The following is a 16910-nucleotide window of genomic DNA, read 5'->3' as shown; positions in this document are numbered from 1 at the left end:
GTGAAAGCCGTTGCTAAGGGTGGTCACGTGCTCAAAACATTAGCGCCCCCTCCCTTCCGTAGGGACGTAATGCGGGACGCCCTGTCTCCCTCACCAATCGTGGCTCACGTTTGTCAAAAGGGGCGGTGCAGAATGAAGATCGGTCGCCAATCGAGAGACGCATAAACAGCCATTCTCTACCTTGATTGGCTTCTCTTTTGAAACGCTCAACGGGGAGAGAGGAGCCCATCTGTGATTATTATCCAATAGCATTTATTTTAAGAAGAGGCGTTCTCCCGTCAAAAGCGGTCCCGTAGGCGTGGCCTCCCTTCAGCCCGCCTGACAGTGATTGGCGTAAAATTTCACCAATAACCGTGCGGTTATGGTCGACGCCAGTCGGCCGCAAGCGCTGGGGGGCGGGCTCTTGGAGAAGCCCCGGCTTGGGTTGGCTCTGTCGGACGTCAGGACTGGAGGGGGCGGGGCATGGTGAGGCCGCGAGAGGCGGGGCGCGTCCGGAGGCCGGTCGCGTTTGTTGTCATCCTAAGATGGAGTTTCTGCTGGGGAATCCCTTCAGCACCCCGGTGGGGCAGAGCCTCGGTGAGTGGGGAGTGGGACGGGGCAGCTTGGAGGGGAAGGGAGAGTAGGCCTGAGGCGGCGGGGGAGGGGCGCGGTTAGGAGCGGGAGCTTTGGCCTGCGCCGCTTCTCCCCCCTCCTCCCCGCACCAGGAAGGGGTGAGCCGCCCCCGGCCCCTTTCCGACACCACGACCCCTCCTGTGGTGTCTCTGGAAGGGAACACTGTGTGTCACCCTGCTAAAAAAAACATATGGTAGCTCGTGGGGGTGGGAGAGGTGGTAGAGGACAGCGTGCCTAGTGGTTAAAGTCTTGGGCTAGGATCTGAGGAACATTCAGATTCAAATCCCCACACTGCCGTGGATGGGTGTCCCACCAAGGTGGGTGTCCTTCAGCCAGCCAGTCTCACTCTGGCCTACCTCACAGGGTTGTTGTGAGGATTAAGGGGGGACTTACTTATTTTTATTTATTGTTGACGTTATTTATAGTCCGCTTTTCTTGCTGAGACTCAAGGCAGATTCGTCAATATGATCACTAACTGAGACACTCAATAAACGATACAATAGGGTATGGATTGCAGAGATTTGAAGAAAAAAAACAAGCAGAAATCCAATACAGAGCTGAAACAATTTGCAAACAATTTAACTTGTCATTAAATGACTCTTCTACTTCACAGGGTTGTTGTTGTAATGGTAAAAAAAACAGAGAAGGAAAAAATGATGTTGTAAGCTGGTTTGCATCCCTACTGGGGAAAAGTGGAGTATAAATATTTCAGTAAATAAAGGAAAGCACAGGCAATTAATTGGGGTCATTTACCTTTCCTATCAGGAGTGCTTGAAGAGGCTTCTCTGCTTAAAGAAAAAAATGACTAATGGTGAGAACATGATTGAGGCTTATAAAAGTGTATGAGGTGGCGCATGTGGAGAGAGTTGATCCCCCCCCCCCGATAATTCTAAAATAAAGTTGATGGACAATCGATTCAGGACCTTTAACAGAGAGTCAGCCTGGTCTGAGTGAGTGAAGTGTCAGGCTAGGATGTGGAACACATGAGGTCAAATCCCTACGCAGCCATAAATCTCACTGGATGAGTTTGCATTAATCATGCATACTCACTCCCAAAATGACCTACCTCACAGGTTTGTTGTATGGATAAATGGGATAATGTTCTGTCTTGAACTTCTTGGAGAAAGAATAGGGTTAAAATGTGCTGGACAAACAGATTTATAACACTTAAGCATGGGTGGAATAGAGTAGAGAACTTTTTCTTTTCTCATGCTAGGCATCAGGGGTGCCCATTGACGCGGATAGGCCATAACTAATCAACAAGTAATTAAATTGTGAGATTACCTGCCAGATGGCTCCAAGCATCAAAGTCTTTCAGAAGGGATTGGACAGATCCTTGGAGGATGGATCCATCAATGGCAACTAGCCAGGATTACTAAAGAAGGCCTCTGTATACAGAGGCAGCAAATCACTGAATCCCAGAATTTAGAAAGCAATATCAGGAAAAAGCCTTGGCCTCTCTAGCCTGTTTGTTTGGCTGTCCAAGGGAGCTGTGTGATCCAGCAGGGCTCATCTTATGTTCTTTAGGAGATCCATTCTTGGCTTGGAGAGAGAAGTTTGCTTGGGAACAGAGCAGCCCTGGGAGCGGAGAACAGAGGAAAGAAGGAGAGGCTGGTTCTTCTAATGTTGATATGGAATTAAATGTGCTGGGCAGGGGGGTGCTGGGAGGCACCTGAAGGAATCTTTGTGCACTTTTTGCCTCTGCATACTTTCAAAAAGGATTTCCTATAAAGGCATTCCTTTCCTCCACGCCTCAGCTAATCCTAGAGATGAGGAGTGAAGGGAGGTTCTAAGGGCTGTGGTTTCCTTCAGTTTTGGAAAACAGATGACTAAATGGCAGCCTGTAATGTTGTCCATGCTGTATAAGAGTTGTGTCTCAAAACACCAAGACCAGTTCAAAATGTCTTGCAATATGTTCTGGGGTTGGAAGGAATTATATAATTATGCTTTGTGGAGTTCATAATTTAGAGGAAGAATGGTTTTTTGTTGAATGTTGCAAAGGCTGGTGTCTTAAAAAAAGATGCACAATGAAGTCACCAAATTCATGGTGGGATTAGAATTTTCTATCAGACTGTTAGCTATAGTGGAATCGCCATAGTTAAATACAGTCCTCTGGTGCTTACCAAACTCTGGTAGTAAATAATGGGGGATAAATACAGCTCATGCCCAACTTGTGAGCGTCCATGGGGTTTTCTGGCTGACCACTGCTGGGAGCAGAAAGCTGGACTCTGTGGACCTCTAGATTGATCCATTAATGTGATTTTTGTATTCTCCTGAGGAGCCTGAAGTTAGTTGGGGGTAATGGTTAAGCGGTGTTGCTTGGATTGTAATCTCTGGGTGAGGCACCCTGTTACAAATCAGGGGTGGGGGAAACAGTGTGGTTGAAGGAATAAGGAGGTTTGTCTTTTTATGTGTGTGTTTGTGGATCTCCAACAGCTTCTGTATTTTGCAAAATCTGTTTGGTCTTGTGTTTGTTTTGCCGCCATTGTGAAAATGAACAGAATTGGCCATGTTCATACTGTGGGTCTGCTTGGTCCAGAAATGGCAGCAGTACAAGCATTCTGAGTTGTGCCTCTTTTCCAAGCTTTATTTGGGGAGGGGAGTGAGTGCAGACTGTTATGATGGAATTCAGCTCCTCCAATAAGATGGCCAGTGTTATGGGCAGCGACCTATATAAAAGGCCATCCATTTTGTCATTGGGTGTTTAAAATGACCTTTGACTTACTGTTAAACTTTCACTAGATAGCTGGAGATGGAAAAGAACGAGGACAGAGTTTACATTCTTGCTTCAGTTTAATTTTTTAAAAAGTTATGACCTTGAATAAGCATCACCATCTCTTTAAAATAAGAGATTCCCACTATTTTGTGGAAAGTTTTACAATGCAGGGCTGTTAAAATTCATTGAGTGCTCTGTGCTAAGTTGCAAGTGCCAAAGCCTGTCCACTTAGGAGTAGGAAGCTGAAATAAATCTCTGCAGTGTTTCCAGTTTTATATAAAACGCCTTGCAGTGTTCTTCAGGGAATACCTTCCCCAGTGACTTGAACTATTGAGGAACTTCTGTGTGTTGTAGGGGATTTGGGGGCACATCCTGGGGTGCTCGTAGGGGGTAGAAATGCCTGCCTAATTTTATCAGTCTCCAAGTTGCATCAGTTCCTTGTCTCTGAATCTGACATTTTATTAGTCTTTCTCTTCTCCCCACTCGCAATCCCACCCCAACATCTCTGCTTGCCCACCTTAGCTTGTTTTGGAGAAAAGAAATTTTGAAAGTTGGTTGCATTTCTATATTTTTACCAACACTTTTCAATAAAAGAGATAGTAAGGGTCTAAAGATAATAAACATACAAAGAGGAGGGGAAGTTGCTGCCTGCTTTCTAAATGCCAAGCGTTTCTTCCTGGGACAAGAGCTCAACTGAAATTGGGCTCTCTTAACAGTGCTTTGCTTGTCTAGTGTTTCCATGACTGTGCCTGGCTGAACTTGAGAGATGCAATTATTTGGCTGCTATATTCATTGATGTCTCTCTCTTTGGATGCCACAAAATCTGGACCACAGTTTTATTTAAGCATATTACTTCGATCAGAGCCTTGGTTGCCTGCAGTGGAGGCTTGGTGACCTTCCATAATTGCAGGATGGGGGCGGGGCGGGGATAATGTGGGGCTGTTAATGCATCAGCACTGTGCTTTCTCTGCCAGGAAGTAGCACAAGTTCACATGAAATTTTAATTGGGAGCACACAATGTCTTTAGGTAAACGTTCTTCCTGAGAAACTGTTTTAGAGAAGCATTCAGGAAACACCAGTGCATTTTACTTTTTTTGAAAGTCACAACTCCTCAGTTGTCTATGTTAAAAATACGGAGTTGAATAAAAACCAATAAGCTATTCAAATAGCTATCATATAGTTATTAACATGACCTTTTATCAATATCCTGACAGTACATTAATTTCACTGATCTCTCAGTCACATTTTTATTGTTCACCTCCTCCAAGGAGCACTGGAAGGCAGACATAAACTCCCTCCTCCCATTTATATTCATGAAAACTCTGTAAAGTAGGCAAACCTCAGAGTTAGCAATAGAGCTGAAGATATCCCTGCAACTTTTGGGGCTGAGTCAGGATTTAAACCCAGGTCTTTCCGGTCTAAAGTTCTGCACATTAACCTCTACACTCTGCTGGCCATCAAAATTCAGCTTCACCTGCTAAAAGCAGAACAAGAATTTAATAGTAGCAGCATGCATGGTTCTAACACAAGTTTGGAAGCAGCAAGTGATTACCCCACCAAAAGAGGGAGGGGATTGTTGTATGAAATCCAGCATGTGACAGTTATAGTTAGACATAAAATAAGTAAATGCATATGAAAAAAGAAAAACTGGATGCAGGACTTGTAACCCTTCTGGGTAAAATCATAGGAACCCCCATGAGCAGGATAAATTGGTTAACAGTTGCTTGGTTAAGCATGACTAATACTGTGTTTGAATGTCATGGTGAACTGTGGTTCGTTGAAACTGCAGTTGGTTGGCGAACCCTGGTTCGTCTTCCAGGCCTACCTAGCAAATCACCATGTGTTTGTAAAGCTCAAATTGGTGGGCTGTTTGCCTTCAAGCAGTCTCCCCTCCCACCTGCAGCTGAGCTGTCTTGTGTTGCCAGCCCACAGGCAAAGCATCCCTGCGAAATGCAGCCCAATTGGTTGGCTGCAGGAATGTGCAGTGGGAGAGAGGTCCAGACCAGTTCATCCTCACTCTTGGCTAAAGATCATTCATCTCCCTTCCAGTCGCTCTTCCTGTCTAGCTGCTTCACTGGATTCTTGAACTTTTAAACTCTGAAACAAAATAAATATTTTGAAGCACCCTTTCCTTCTCCTTTTTGTGCTGGTTTGCTGCCCTTTACATTTTTCCTGTGCAAAAGCAAACGTAGCCTTGCTTGGTCATTGCACCACTAGCAGGAAGGGGTTCTTGGGGAGAGAAAGGAGAGGGAAGAAGCATCTCAAGAAAGCATCAGGGCTGAAACAGCACTATAAAACTTGTCACCCTGCTCTTCAAGCTCTGTATGTGGGAGTCTGAGAGGTGCAGTTCAGTTGAATAAACCAGGATTTCTGCATTCTGATGTCATGACAATCCAGAGTTAGGATCAAACCACATTTAACAAGCTTGGGTGCAGAACCCTTCCTTTATTTATTTACAGAAGTTATGCCCTACATTTCGGGTATCATCAGAGCCACCAGGGTAGGATATATATATATATAAATAGTATATATATAAAAATGAAAACACATCTTTAAATCTATTAAAACCAAACAAAAACACATCAATTAAACAATTAAAACCAAAGCTAAAATGCCCATACAAAAACATACAAACAGCAATTAAAATGTAGAATAGGAAGGAGGGATCACTGAAGGAATGGCAGATGAAACAAAAAAGGCGTCATCCACAGATGAAAGGCAAACAAGTGTCTCTGGGAAGACTAGTAAAGAGTCTAATAGCACCTTTAAGACTAACCAATTTTACTATAGCATAAGCTTTCGAGAACCACAGTTTTCTTCATCAGATGCAGCTGATGAAGAGAACTGTGGTTCTTGAAAGCTTATGCTACAGTAAAGTTGGTTAGTCTTAAAGATGCTGCTGGACTCTTTACTAACTTGCTACTACAAGACTATCATGGCTAACTCCTCTGGATCTCTGGGAAGTTTTGATGCCAAAACCGAGAAGGCCCTCTCCTGTGTTTCCCATTTAATCTCAGAAGGTGGTTTAGAGTCCCAATTTAGCACACCATTAGCAAACCACTGTTTGTTGGGTAGCCTTCATTTAGAGTTAAACCAACATTGAATCAAACCATAGCTGATAAACTATGATGTGTCCTGGTGTCTGAACACAGCCTGAGAATTTGTTCTTTGCTTAGCTTGTTCATTATTATTTTTCCCTGGACTTTTGGGCTAAGCATCTTACTAGGCAAACTACAAAAGAATAACATATAGCTAGAAATGTTTCTGAATTCCACTACAATAGGAATTTCCTTGAAATAAGCCATTCTGTTTGGAGGTGTCCGTATTATAGAATGGAATCACACAATTTTTTTCCTACCTCTTTTTTGGTTGGTCTGTTCCAGATTTGTGTGTGGGGGGGGGTGTTACTCACTGGATATGTATTTGTATTGTCATTATGAACGAGTGGTTTGTAGCATGCACCCCACAAAGCATATACCTTCATGTATATTGAATATGCATTTCCACAGAAAAAGTTCACAGATATTTCCTGGAAGCTTCTGAAGTTATGTGGATCACTGGAATACTTGACCTAGCACAACTGCAGAACAAGCATTTCTTTACAAGCAATCCTAAGCGGAGTCTAAGCCCGCTTAGACTAGAGTAACTGTTTAAGATTGCACTATTAGTTTCTCCCCACTGAAGAACTAAAGCAGCTTACCCTGTAAAAAACTCTTCTCTTTCACTAATATAAATATATATAAATACATACAATGGTCAATTTTTGTTGTGATTATTTGATTATAATACCCAGCTTCATCTTTCAGCATATCGCTCTCACAGATGCTTAGCACATTGATGTTATAATTTATGTCGCCACTAGGATTGCTAGGTCCCCCACTCCCGCTGGGAGGGACCTGCCACTCACCTTTTTAGACATCTTCACGCACGCGTGAAATGCAGGAGCATTCCTGAGAGGGCACAATGGTGTCACTCCCAAGAGTGACATTGTCACGCTGCTCTAGGAGCACACCTAGGAGACCGTTTCTCTCCCCTCAGCTGGTCAGATGAGTGGTGGAGTGGGGAAGCAAGGGATCCTCCGCCCAAGGATCTGGGATCCCTAGTCACCATTCCTTATCATTGACATGAGGAACCCACTGCATATTGTCGAAGGCTTTCACGGCCGGAGCACGATGGTTGTTGTGGATTTTCCGGGCTGTATAGCTGTGGTCTTGGCATTGTAGTTCCTGACATTTTGCCAGCAGCTGTGGCTGGCATCTTCAGAGGTGTAGCACCAAAAGACAGAGATCTGACACTGAGAGATCTCTGTCTTTTGGTGCTCCACCTCTGAAGATGCCAGCCACAGCTGCTGGCGAAACGTCAGGAACTACAATGCCAAGACCACGGCTATACAGCCCAGAAAATCCACAACAACCACCACTGCATATTGTTCTGGATGGCCTGATTCAGAGATAGGTGTGCACTTAAGGAGTCCTTAGCTTTCCTGCCTGAAGAGGTCAGGAAAGCTCCTCCTCTCTTGGCTTTCCACAAGCTATGCAAAACTAAATTATTCTGGAAATCTTTTTTACTCAGATAATAGGGCTGTGATGTAACAAATGGGCCGTTTCCAGATGGTTTACCTGGAGCTGCTCCATGCCGCAATGTTGTGGATCATGCCGGGGAAAACGCGAAATATCGCGTTTTCTCGCGCGAGTTTTGCATGACGTCACACAAAACTCGCGCGAGAAAACGCGATATTTCGTGTTTTCCCCGGCATGATCCACAACATTGCGGCATGGAGCGGCTTCAGGTAAGCCATCTGCAAACGGCCATGGCTCAGAAAGATGCTTTGGTAAAGGAACAGGGACTATAGATTGTACTACTGAATACTGTCTGTTGATGTAGATATGCTTCTACTGGGTAGTTTCCACATAGTTTAACATGTCATGTCAAATTAATTACGTTTTATTTCAGCAGTTTTTCATCTTTGTATTCAGATTTATGCTTGTTTTCAAATTTCTGCAATCCATGTCTTATTGTATTGTTTACTGAATGCCGCAGCTGTTGGTCATATTGACTTACAATGTGTATTCTACCTTGAATCTCAGTGAGAAAGGTGGATTGAAAATAACGTAAATAAATAAATAAAAATTCTGGCAAGGTTCATTGTGGGTCTAGTGCTCAAGTGATACTATTAGAGAATCTCTGCTTCCAATTTGACCTTTTATTAAAGAATATTTATTACGTTTTTTAATATTGACTAAACCAGCAATTCATTATTATTGCATAGATAAGTATAGGAGAGCAATTTCATCAGTCCATAAAAGTATCTTACCCCCAAGATAAGCAGGTCACAAGCAAGGAGCCTCTTCTGAGACAAAGCTCCAAATCAATTCAGCTTCCCATATTAATAGGTTTTTAAAATCATCCCCGCATAATAGCTAGCCATGCCACTTGATAAGTGTGCCCATTCTTGACTAACTATCTTATAACTTCAAACACCCCACAAAGTTACCTATACTTGAAATATGTTCTTAAAATATATAAAAAACTGCCCATTCATTCTTTGCTGCTTTTTATTGTAACCAAGTCTATTTTTAAAAAGTGATGTCAAGTTTCTCATATGTATGGATTTCTTTTGGCCCTCAGTCAGTACACCTCATCTTTGAACTATAACTTTGTTTCTGTGAAGTTGGACATTTTTGCCATTCTCAGAGGCTCCTGCCCCTAGGCCTCACTGCATAGTATTCATCAAGAGGGTTTAAGAAATGTGTTCCTTCATTTGTTTGCACTTACAAGGATTGTGTCTGCAAAATATTGGAAACAGAGCCTCAACCTACTATAAATGAATGGATTTCTAAATCTAAAGACACATTTACATGGATAAAATTAACTACAAAGAGAAGTGAATGTATCCAATTTGGTAAATATGTGGGAATTATTTTTTATCCATGCTAATGTTTGTGCGCAAACTATTGTTTTGGGAAGGGTTGAAGAAATATTGTGAATAAGTTGTTGTAAGCTGAACGATAAGAACTTGTATTTGTTTTGGTTTTTTTTAAATTCAGCAATATGGGTTAGACAACTTCTAACCTACACAGGACCATATAATGAAGTTATTTTGTTTCTTGCCCCTCTCCAAGTCTTTTGTTTTTGGTTTACAAATTTTCTTTTAGGCATGTGTAGCCGAGAGGCTATGCCAGTTCTGTCTAAGATGAGCAAAAACTTCCATGATCTTTTTGGTCAAGTTCAACAACTGTTCCTCTATACGCTTAGCCATATAGATGTAGCCCACCTCGCTTCAACCAGGGCCAGGGCCTTTTCAGTCCTGGCCCCAGCCTGGTGGAACGCTCTGTCAATGGAAACCCGGGCCCAGCGGGACATATTATCGTTCCACCGGGCCTGTAAGACAGAGTTGTTCTGCCAGGCGTTCGGTGATTGAAGGGGGCGGTGCCATGTCGGCCTCCCACCTTTGGGGTGTGGGAGGGTTCTCCCCACCACTGCACTTTGTTAATTTGTTCTATTGTTTGTATATTGATTTTAGTTCTTGTTTTTATTGATTTTAACTGTTCACCGCCCAGAGCCCCTGGGGATGGGCGGTATATAAATTGAAATATAAATAAATAAAAATAAATATCTGACAATACATTTTACCGAGTCTCATATAATCTATTGTTTATCCCCAAGTTTTATGTGAGTTTCCTGTAAGAGCATATCAGCCTTTTATTGTTTAAAGATGTAGACATACTTTGGTAGGGGAGGGGAGCTCAACAAGCATGTGATGCCATAGAGTCCCCCGCCACCACTTTCCTTGAAGCTGCTGTTTCCTGTAGTCTGGAGATCAGTTGTGATTCTGGGAGAACTCCAGGCCCCACCTGGAGGCTGGTAACCCTACTCTGAGGAGGGAATTCAGGATTTTGGAACCATAAAATTTTTTCTCAGGTTGCCACTTTTCTAGCCTCAGATGGCAGAGACAGCCAAAACAGGGTCCGTGCAGATGACCATAGTGGCTGGTAGGTAGGGGCATGTGTTTTGGTGAAATTCTATAAAGGCACATTTGTAGTATTAGCTGTTTTCTGACAACAGCATTTTCCAGGTCCGAGGATGTCTCTCCCCCCCCCCCACCCCCAGTTGTTTGTTAGTCCAAGAAGAAAAGTTTGGCCAACAAAGAAGGGTTCTGGGCATCCTCAACATTTGCTGTTTTCAAGGAGAAAAGCTGATAAATGATTCCCTAGCCTGCCTTAAGGCCATAGACTGGATGGGTGGTATCTCCTCCACCCATCCATTCACACCTGGTGAAGGTTTTGCCAGGAGAGGGACCCTCCTCCTGCTCACAGAATTGTCTTTGTACAAGCTGCATAAGGACACTTTTGAATAAATGCTTTCATGGACACATGCCTATGGGAATCATTGCCAGAGTTGCAATTTGACTGCTGTGGATGCCTTTGCAATTGACAGAGGTTTGGCTTAAATGGACTCTGTAGCCACCCTGCCCACATATGGCAGTCACTCAGGATATATCATCAGCAGAAAAAGGGGGGGGGACCCAATCCAAACCTACTCTCTTCCAGTCTCTAAGACCTTTTTATGAGTTACCTGAATGCAATTCCTGTTCTCCAAAATTCAGCCAGGCACTTTACTAGCTTGGTATCAGACTTTAATCTATGAGTGAATTGACAAACCTCCACCCCCCCTTGCTTTGTAGAAAAGGCCACAGATGGCTCCCTACAGAGCGAAGACTGGACGTTGAACATGGAAATATGTGATATCATCAATGAAACCGAAGAAGGGTATGTATTATGAAAACAGATGTAAAGTGATGTAGTTTTGATGTCCATGTCAGATGGGCCTTCCCAGACCTCAGTGGTCCAGAGGATATTGTGGCTTTCAAATGTACTAGCTGCATCAAACAGTATTTTGGTTTGCTCAGCTTGCGCAAGTTTCTCATCAGCGCATTATGCACAATCCCATGCCAAAGCAGGAAACATCTTCTTTGTTTCTGGTGGAGTGGAATGAGCTGTGTGAATTTGGGGCTGAAACTGACTTGTTTGTTGTTAATTGACTAGGTTGGTCTGCTATTGCTGGAAAGTTCCTGTTTTCATCCTCCCCTTTCCTCCATCCTTATGGTCTTCTGTTTTGTAAAGTTATAATGGGGGTGATCCCCCCCCCCTATTTGCTTTTGCTTTTGTTTTGCTTTAGAAAGTTGTAAGAGATGCTGCTCTGAGGGTGAGATTTATCCTTTCGTTTGCTTGCAATTGTCAGCCAGTGGTGACAGGATGGGTTTTAACTGGTATAATACAAGGTGTGTGTGTTATATTGGCTTGAGTTGTAAACTGCCCTGCAAACATTAGGACAGGGGGTCCCCATCCTTCTGTGGGAACTCTTACAAGTTTGAGAACAGGTAGTGGGCACCGCAATAAAGTAGCAGCCGTTAGTGGGAGGGGGGATGGAATCACAAAATGGTTGCCCTGAGAGCTGGGTCCAGTCACAAAACAGTAGGAGATTCTGCAGAATGTTAGGATGCGCCATCTAAGCATTCTCCTATGATTGAGGCAGCTGGTTCTAAATGGATGCTCCCTGCAGATCAAAAGGTAATGCCTCCTAGCTCTTCAGAAGCACTCCCGTTGCTCTGTTTTGTGAGGGCTCCCTGCCTCCACTTCTCCCCCTCCCCCAACATGGCTATTTTACTGTATCTGTTCTCAGCATTTCAAAAGTAGAGGAAATCCAGGATTTTGTCTCTTTGCTTTGGGAAGAAGGGGTTGGATGTGTCAGGAAATACGCTGGAAGGTGCCATGTCAGCCAAGGGCTTCATACTGAAGATCACTGCTTTCGGATTAAGAGGCAGATTAGAAATAACTGAGGATGTTGAGGTTTTAGATAGTTGCTTATCTGCTAGTCTGCTTTGCTGTACTTCACCCAAATGTTGATTTGAAAAGCTTTCCCCAGAGTTGGATTGCACCTTTTGGTAGGATTGCCAAACTCCATGTGGGGCCTGAAGATCTCCCAGAATAGCAACAGGCTTCAGAGATCAGGTCCTCTGGAGAAAAATGGCTACTTTGGAGGTGGACTGTACAGCGTTATATCCCATTGAGGTCTTTGCTCATCCTGAACTCTGCCCCCAAAACTCCCAACCTGGAGTTAGCAACCCTACCTTTTGGACAATCATATTCATTTGGTGATGTAGACTGAACATTAAGACGATGGCAAGTAAGCCTTTCAGAGTGATATGTAGAATGACAAATGTTACAGCATATAGAAGATATCCTGGAGATCTCATGAGATTTGTGATGGAAGTAAAGCAAGATAATTAAATAAATGCATCTCAGTGTGAGGACAACCATAACATTTTTAGTGCACCAGGGTTGTCTTGAAAGCATCCTCACTATGTATTCAGTACAACAGCATATCTTTTCCTCTTCAGGCTCAAGCTTGTGGGAAGAGTCTACAAGTCCCCCCAGTCCTTGACATAGTTTTTCAACAGTTTTTAAAAACCTTGATTTTCTTTAATAAGACAAAGGATGAATATATAACTATTTTGATATGAGTGTGACATGTAACGAAAATGTTTGTTGTGGCATTGCTGCTAGACTTCTACTTCCTCATCGAAGTATGGTGCATCCTTTGTCCTGGAATCTTCTGGCTTTATTACAATTGCATTTGGGGACTTATATTGTCCCAGATTTTTGAGAATTGGAAAACTCTGGCCATTTCCAGACTACTCACCTTCAGCCAGAATGCTGGGGAGTGTCGTGAAAAAACCGTGGAAGATCGCATCTTCTCGCACAAGTTTTATGCGTTTTTTTCACGATGTTCCGCAGCATTCCAGATGAAGGTGAGTAGTGTGAAAACAGCCTCTGTTTTCCAATGCTGGATCTCAAAACAGTTATCCTCACATGACCTAAAGCCAGTGCTGCAGTAATCCCCTGTACTAAAAGCAGGGCAAATACTTCTGAGTGTCTCACAATCACAGTCAGTGTTTTCCCCTCCATCAGCCCTAAGGATGCCATCCGAGCACTCAAGAAGAGGCTGAATGGGAACAAGAACTTCAGAGAAGTCATGCTGGCTCTAACGGTGAGTGGATGGATGAACGTGTGATTGAAAGATCAGTGCATTCAGGCTCTGGTGGGGGGGGGCAGATCTGGCCCCTGAGCAGCACTGCCCACATCCCTGTTGGCCAATGTGAAGACAAAGAAGATATGGAGAAAGTGACAGCGAGATCCTGGTATTCATGGTCACTTCAGGAGACAAGGGTTAAAGCCTGCCAAGGCAATCAGTTACTAACTAGAAATAAGCCCACTTCCTGCTGTGGGCTACCAAGCAGCTGTGTTCCACCTGTAATATTTTTTTTAACATGTAGGTTCTGGAAACCTGTGTAAAGAACTGTGGTCATCGCTTTCACATCCTGGTAGCCAACCGTGACTTCATAGACGGCGTCCTGGTGAAAATAATCTCTCCCAAGAACAACCCCCCCACTATTGTCCAGGATAAAGTTCTTGCCCTAATTCAGGTCTGTAGATGGGCTTTTTAGCTTGCATATTGCCATCAGCTCTGTGTATATGAAATGTAAGCAGCAGGTTAGACTAATTTGTACTTTTTGCCGAATGAAAAGCACTGGGTTGTGCACAGACATCATTTCTGTTTTGTGTGTGTGTGATACACACACTCAGCCAAGAGCTGAAAGAGAGGGAGACAGAAGAAAGGGGAAATGGCCTGAACAGAACACACCGTCCCTTGTGGAGGTGGTGGAAAGCGCCATCAATTCATAGCTGACTTACGGCGACCCCTGCTGGGGTTTTCAAGGCAAGAGACTTACAGAGGTGATTTGCCATTGCCTACCTCTGCAACCCTGGTCTTCTTTGGAGGTCTCCCATCTGATAACTAACCACCAACCGTGCTTAGCTTCCATGATCTGACAAGATCAGGCTTGCCTAGGCTCTCTTGATCATGGTTTCCTTCTAAAGAGCAATAGTGAAAAAATGTTGAGGTCTGCCTTGGCTCAGTGGCAATGCATGTGCTTGGCATGTAGATGGTCCTGGGTCCAGTCCCCATTGTCTCCAGTTACAGAGTACGTTGGGTTACAGGGCTGTTCTTTATAAATTTTAAAACATATCCCCACCTTTCTAAAAATTCAAGGCAAGCAAGCAGCAGGTCACAGCAGACAATAAAACCATGTTTTGGCTTGGTGAAAAGGAAGTGCTATGTTCATATCAGTAATGGTAATTTCATGTATTTATCTTCTTGTCCTCCACCAGGGTCTATATAAGGTTGTTTAGTTGTAAGGGGCTCCCTTGAATGAGCATGCCACACTGGAGCTTGCTTGCTGTAACTAACAACCATTGCTCTGTTTTGAAATCCTCTCACCTGTTTTCCTAGAAAGGCAACAGATCTCTGCAGCTGCAGAGCCAAATACGTGGCCTTCTGATTTAAAAAAAAACCTCCCACATAATCTCTAAGCAGACACATCCTTGTGGGACATTTCTATTCTGCTCAGCTAGTTGTTGCTAAAAGAGTTGTTAATAAAACACGGCTCTCGCTTGTAAATCTGAAACTCCATAATGCAAGGGAATTTAGTTACTTCTGCAGGGAGGATGTTTCTGTTGTCATTAAGGAAACTGACCCTTCCAAAACCAGCTAAATGTTCCCAAGCAATGATCAGGTTCCTTCTGCTCAAATGCGGTTTGTTGCAACTCCTGAGTTGCAACAGGGAATCAATGCAGTTAAATTAACAGTACTGCTTAGCAGAGCTACCAGTGCACAAGTGAAAATGTGTCGGCCTCCGAGTAGGAAAGTTGTTCCCCTTTGTGTATTTTTTGAGAAACGGCAAGTTTGATGTTGTGAACTTTGGATTTTGCTCATATCTTGGAATCCTTAAAGTATATCTCAAGTGTGTGAGCATGAGGCAGAGAGAAATGATTTAGTGAACAAAGTTAGTTTCAGGTGGGTAGCCATGTTGGTCTGTAGTAGAAGAGCAAGATTCGGATCCAGTAGCACCTTAAAGACCAACTAGATTTCCAGGGTGTGAGTTTTTGAGAGTCAGAGCTCCAGACTTATTTGGAACTTCTTCTACTTTGTGAGAGCATCTGACTTGTGAGAAAATGAAGGAAACTGGTGCAGCCGCTGCATGCAGGTAGAATTTGTTTGCAATGGAGTGGTTTTGGTTGGACGTGGTTTATATTTTTCTCCCCTTTTGTTAAGATATGCTTAACACCCCTTTTGAATGGTTTTTTGATAATATACTCTCAAGAATGTTGATTTAAGTGTTGATATTCAAATTGTGATCAATTTTGATGTGAAACCTTAACGGCTTTTCCTTATTTTTAAAAAGGTGGACATTGGTCTACCAATAAATGAGACTTAAGTATTTGCGGTTTGGCTTTTTCACATTTCACTTGCCAGTCCAGCAAAAGGACCCTTATTTTACAAACTTTTTTTTTCTTTTGGCCTAACTCCAGTTTCCTTTAGAGGTCAACTTTTCCTTTACAGTTCGTCATGGCCTTTAAAGTAAGAGTTTTGTTTTGATTGTTTGTCTGTAACAAGTGCAGAACATGAGGGCACTGAACAAGATGTGTCTGATAGCTATCTATAAATATGCCCCCCTCAGCGATTTAGAAAGTCAAAGCTAGATCGTTTTTTCAGAAGCACTTTTCCTGTGTAGCCTTGCTTTTAATAGCCAAAGTTAAGCACGGCTAGTGCTCTTAGCCTGTTTGTGTATTGCATTTCAGTTTTTAAATTGTAGGTTTTTATGTTGGCCGTTTTATCTGGCCTGAGTCCTTGGGTAGGAAGAGGAATTGCAGTCAGACATAACAAGAAGACTTTGCTAATGATGGCACTTTTCTTTCAGCAGGTAGCACTTAACTTTTAAAGGTAGTTGTACTTAAAAAAAGACTGATAAGGACAGAATTGTAGCAGAACTGGTGAAGGAAGGCATTGGGAATTCCTGATGGATTTTGTGAAAAGCCACTGATTGGTTTTGTGAAAGCCACTGAACAATCCTGTGTGTTTTTGTTTCTTTTAGGCCTGGGCTGATGCCTTTCGAAGCAGTCCGGACTTAACTGGCGTAGTGCACATTTATGAAGAACTCAAAAGGAAAGGAGTGGAATTTCCAATGGCTGACCTTGATGCTCTTTCTCCTATACACACACCCCAGAGAGTGAGTTTGACTGTTTCCATATGTTTGAAAGGCATGGAAATAATTAGAGAATTCCCATGGGAGGGAATCAGTGGATTCTACTCTCTAGTTCATAACCCTTCCAAAAGCACTTGCTGAGCTGGCAAAGGCATCCCCCCCACCCCATAATTTTCAATACAGATGGATTGAGCTAAAACAGAAATTGATTGGCACCTCTTAATTCTAACCAAGTTTATTCCAGCATAAGCTTTCTACAGTCAGACATCACTTCTTCAGATGCATATGAAATAGAAATTTTATACAAACAGGTGTATCCAAGAAGGGTTTGGGGCAGAGAAGGAGCTGTGGAGCAAGTTTAATGAAACTCTGCTTGAGCAGAGACCTCCTCCCTCCTCTGCCCTGTGCATAGAGATCAGCCTCTCAATTTGAAAATGGTAGTCCTGACTTTAAAGTTGCCACCTCCCTGACTAAAAC

At 43.2% G+C, this 16910-nt stretch overlaps 1 protein-coding gene across 2 annotated transcripts in view; it reads left to right on the top strand.

Moving 5' to 3' along the window:
* The first annotated feature begins 498 nt into the window (after positions 1-498).
* The window catches only part of TOM1L2 (target of myb1 like 2 membrane trafficking protein), a 42138-nt gene continuing 25726 nt past the window's right edge, over positions 499-16910 (top strand). For both annotated transcript variants that reach the window (XM_054992720.1, XM_054992719.1), the window contains exons 1-5: positions 499-576; positions 11013-11097; positions 13300-13378; positions 13665-13814; positions 16323-16457. In XM_054992720.1, coding sequence (XP_054848695.1) covers positions 525-576; positions 11013-11097; positions 13300-13378; positions 13665-13814; positions 16323-16457 — 501 coding nt within the window. In that variant the 5' untranslated portion in view covers positions 499-524. The remainder of the gene's footprint in view (positions 577-11012; positions 11098-13299; positions 13379-13664; positions 13815-16322; positions 16458-16910) is intronic.

This window comes from Eublepharis macularius, chromosome 12, assembly GCF_028583425.1.
Source record: "Eublepharis macularius isolate TG4126 chromosome 12, MPM_Emac_v1.0, whole genome shotgun sequence".
NCBI classification, from domain to species: domain Eukaryota; kingdom Metazoa; phylum Chordata; class Lepidosauria; order Squamata; family Eublepharidae; genus Eublepharis; species Eublepharis macularius.
Note: the sequence above shows the minus strand (reverse complement) of the source record. Positions and strands in the feature narration are given on the sequence as shown.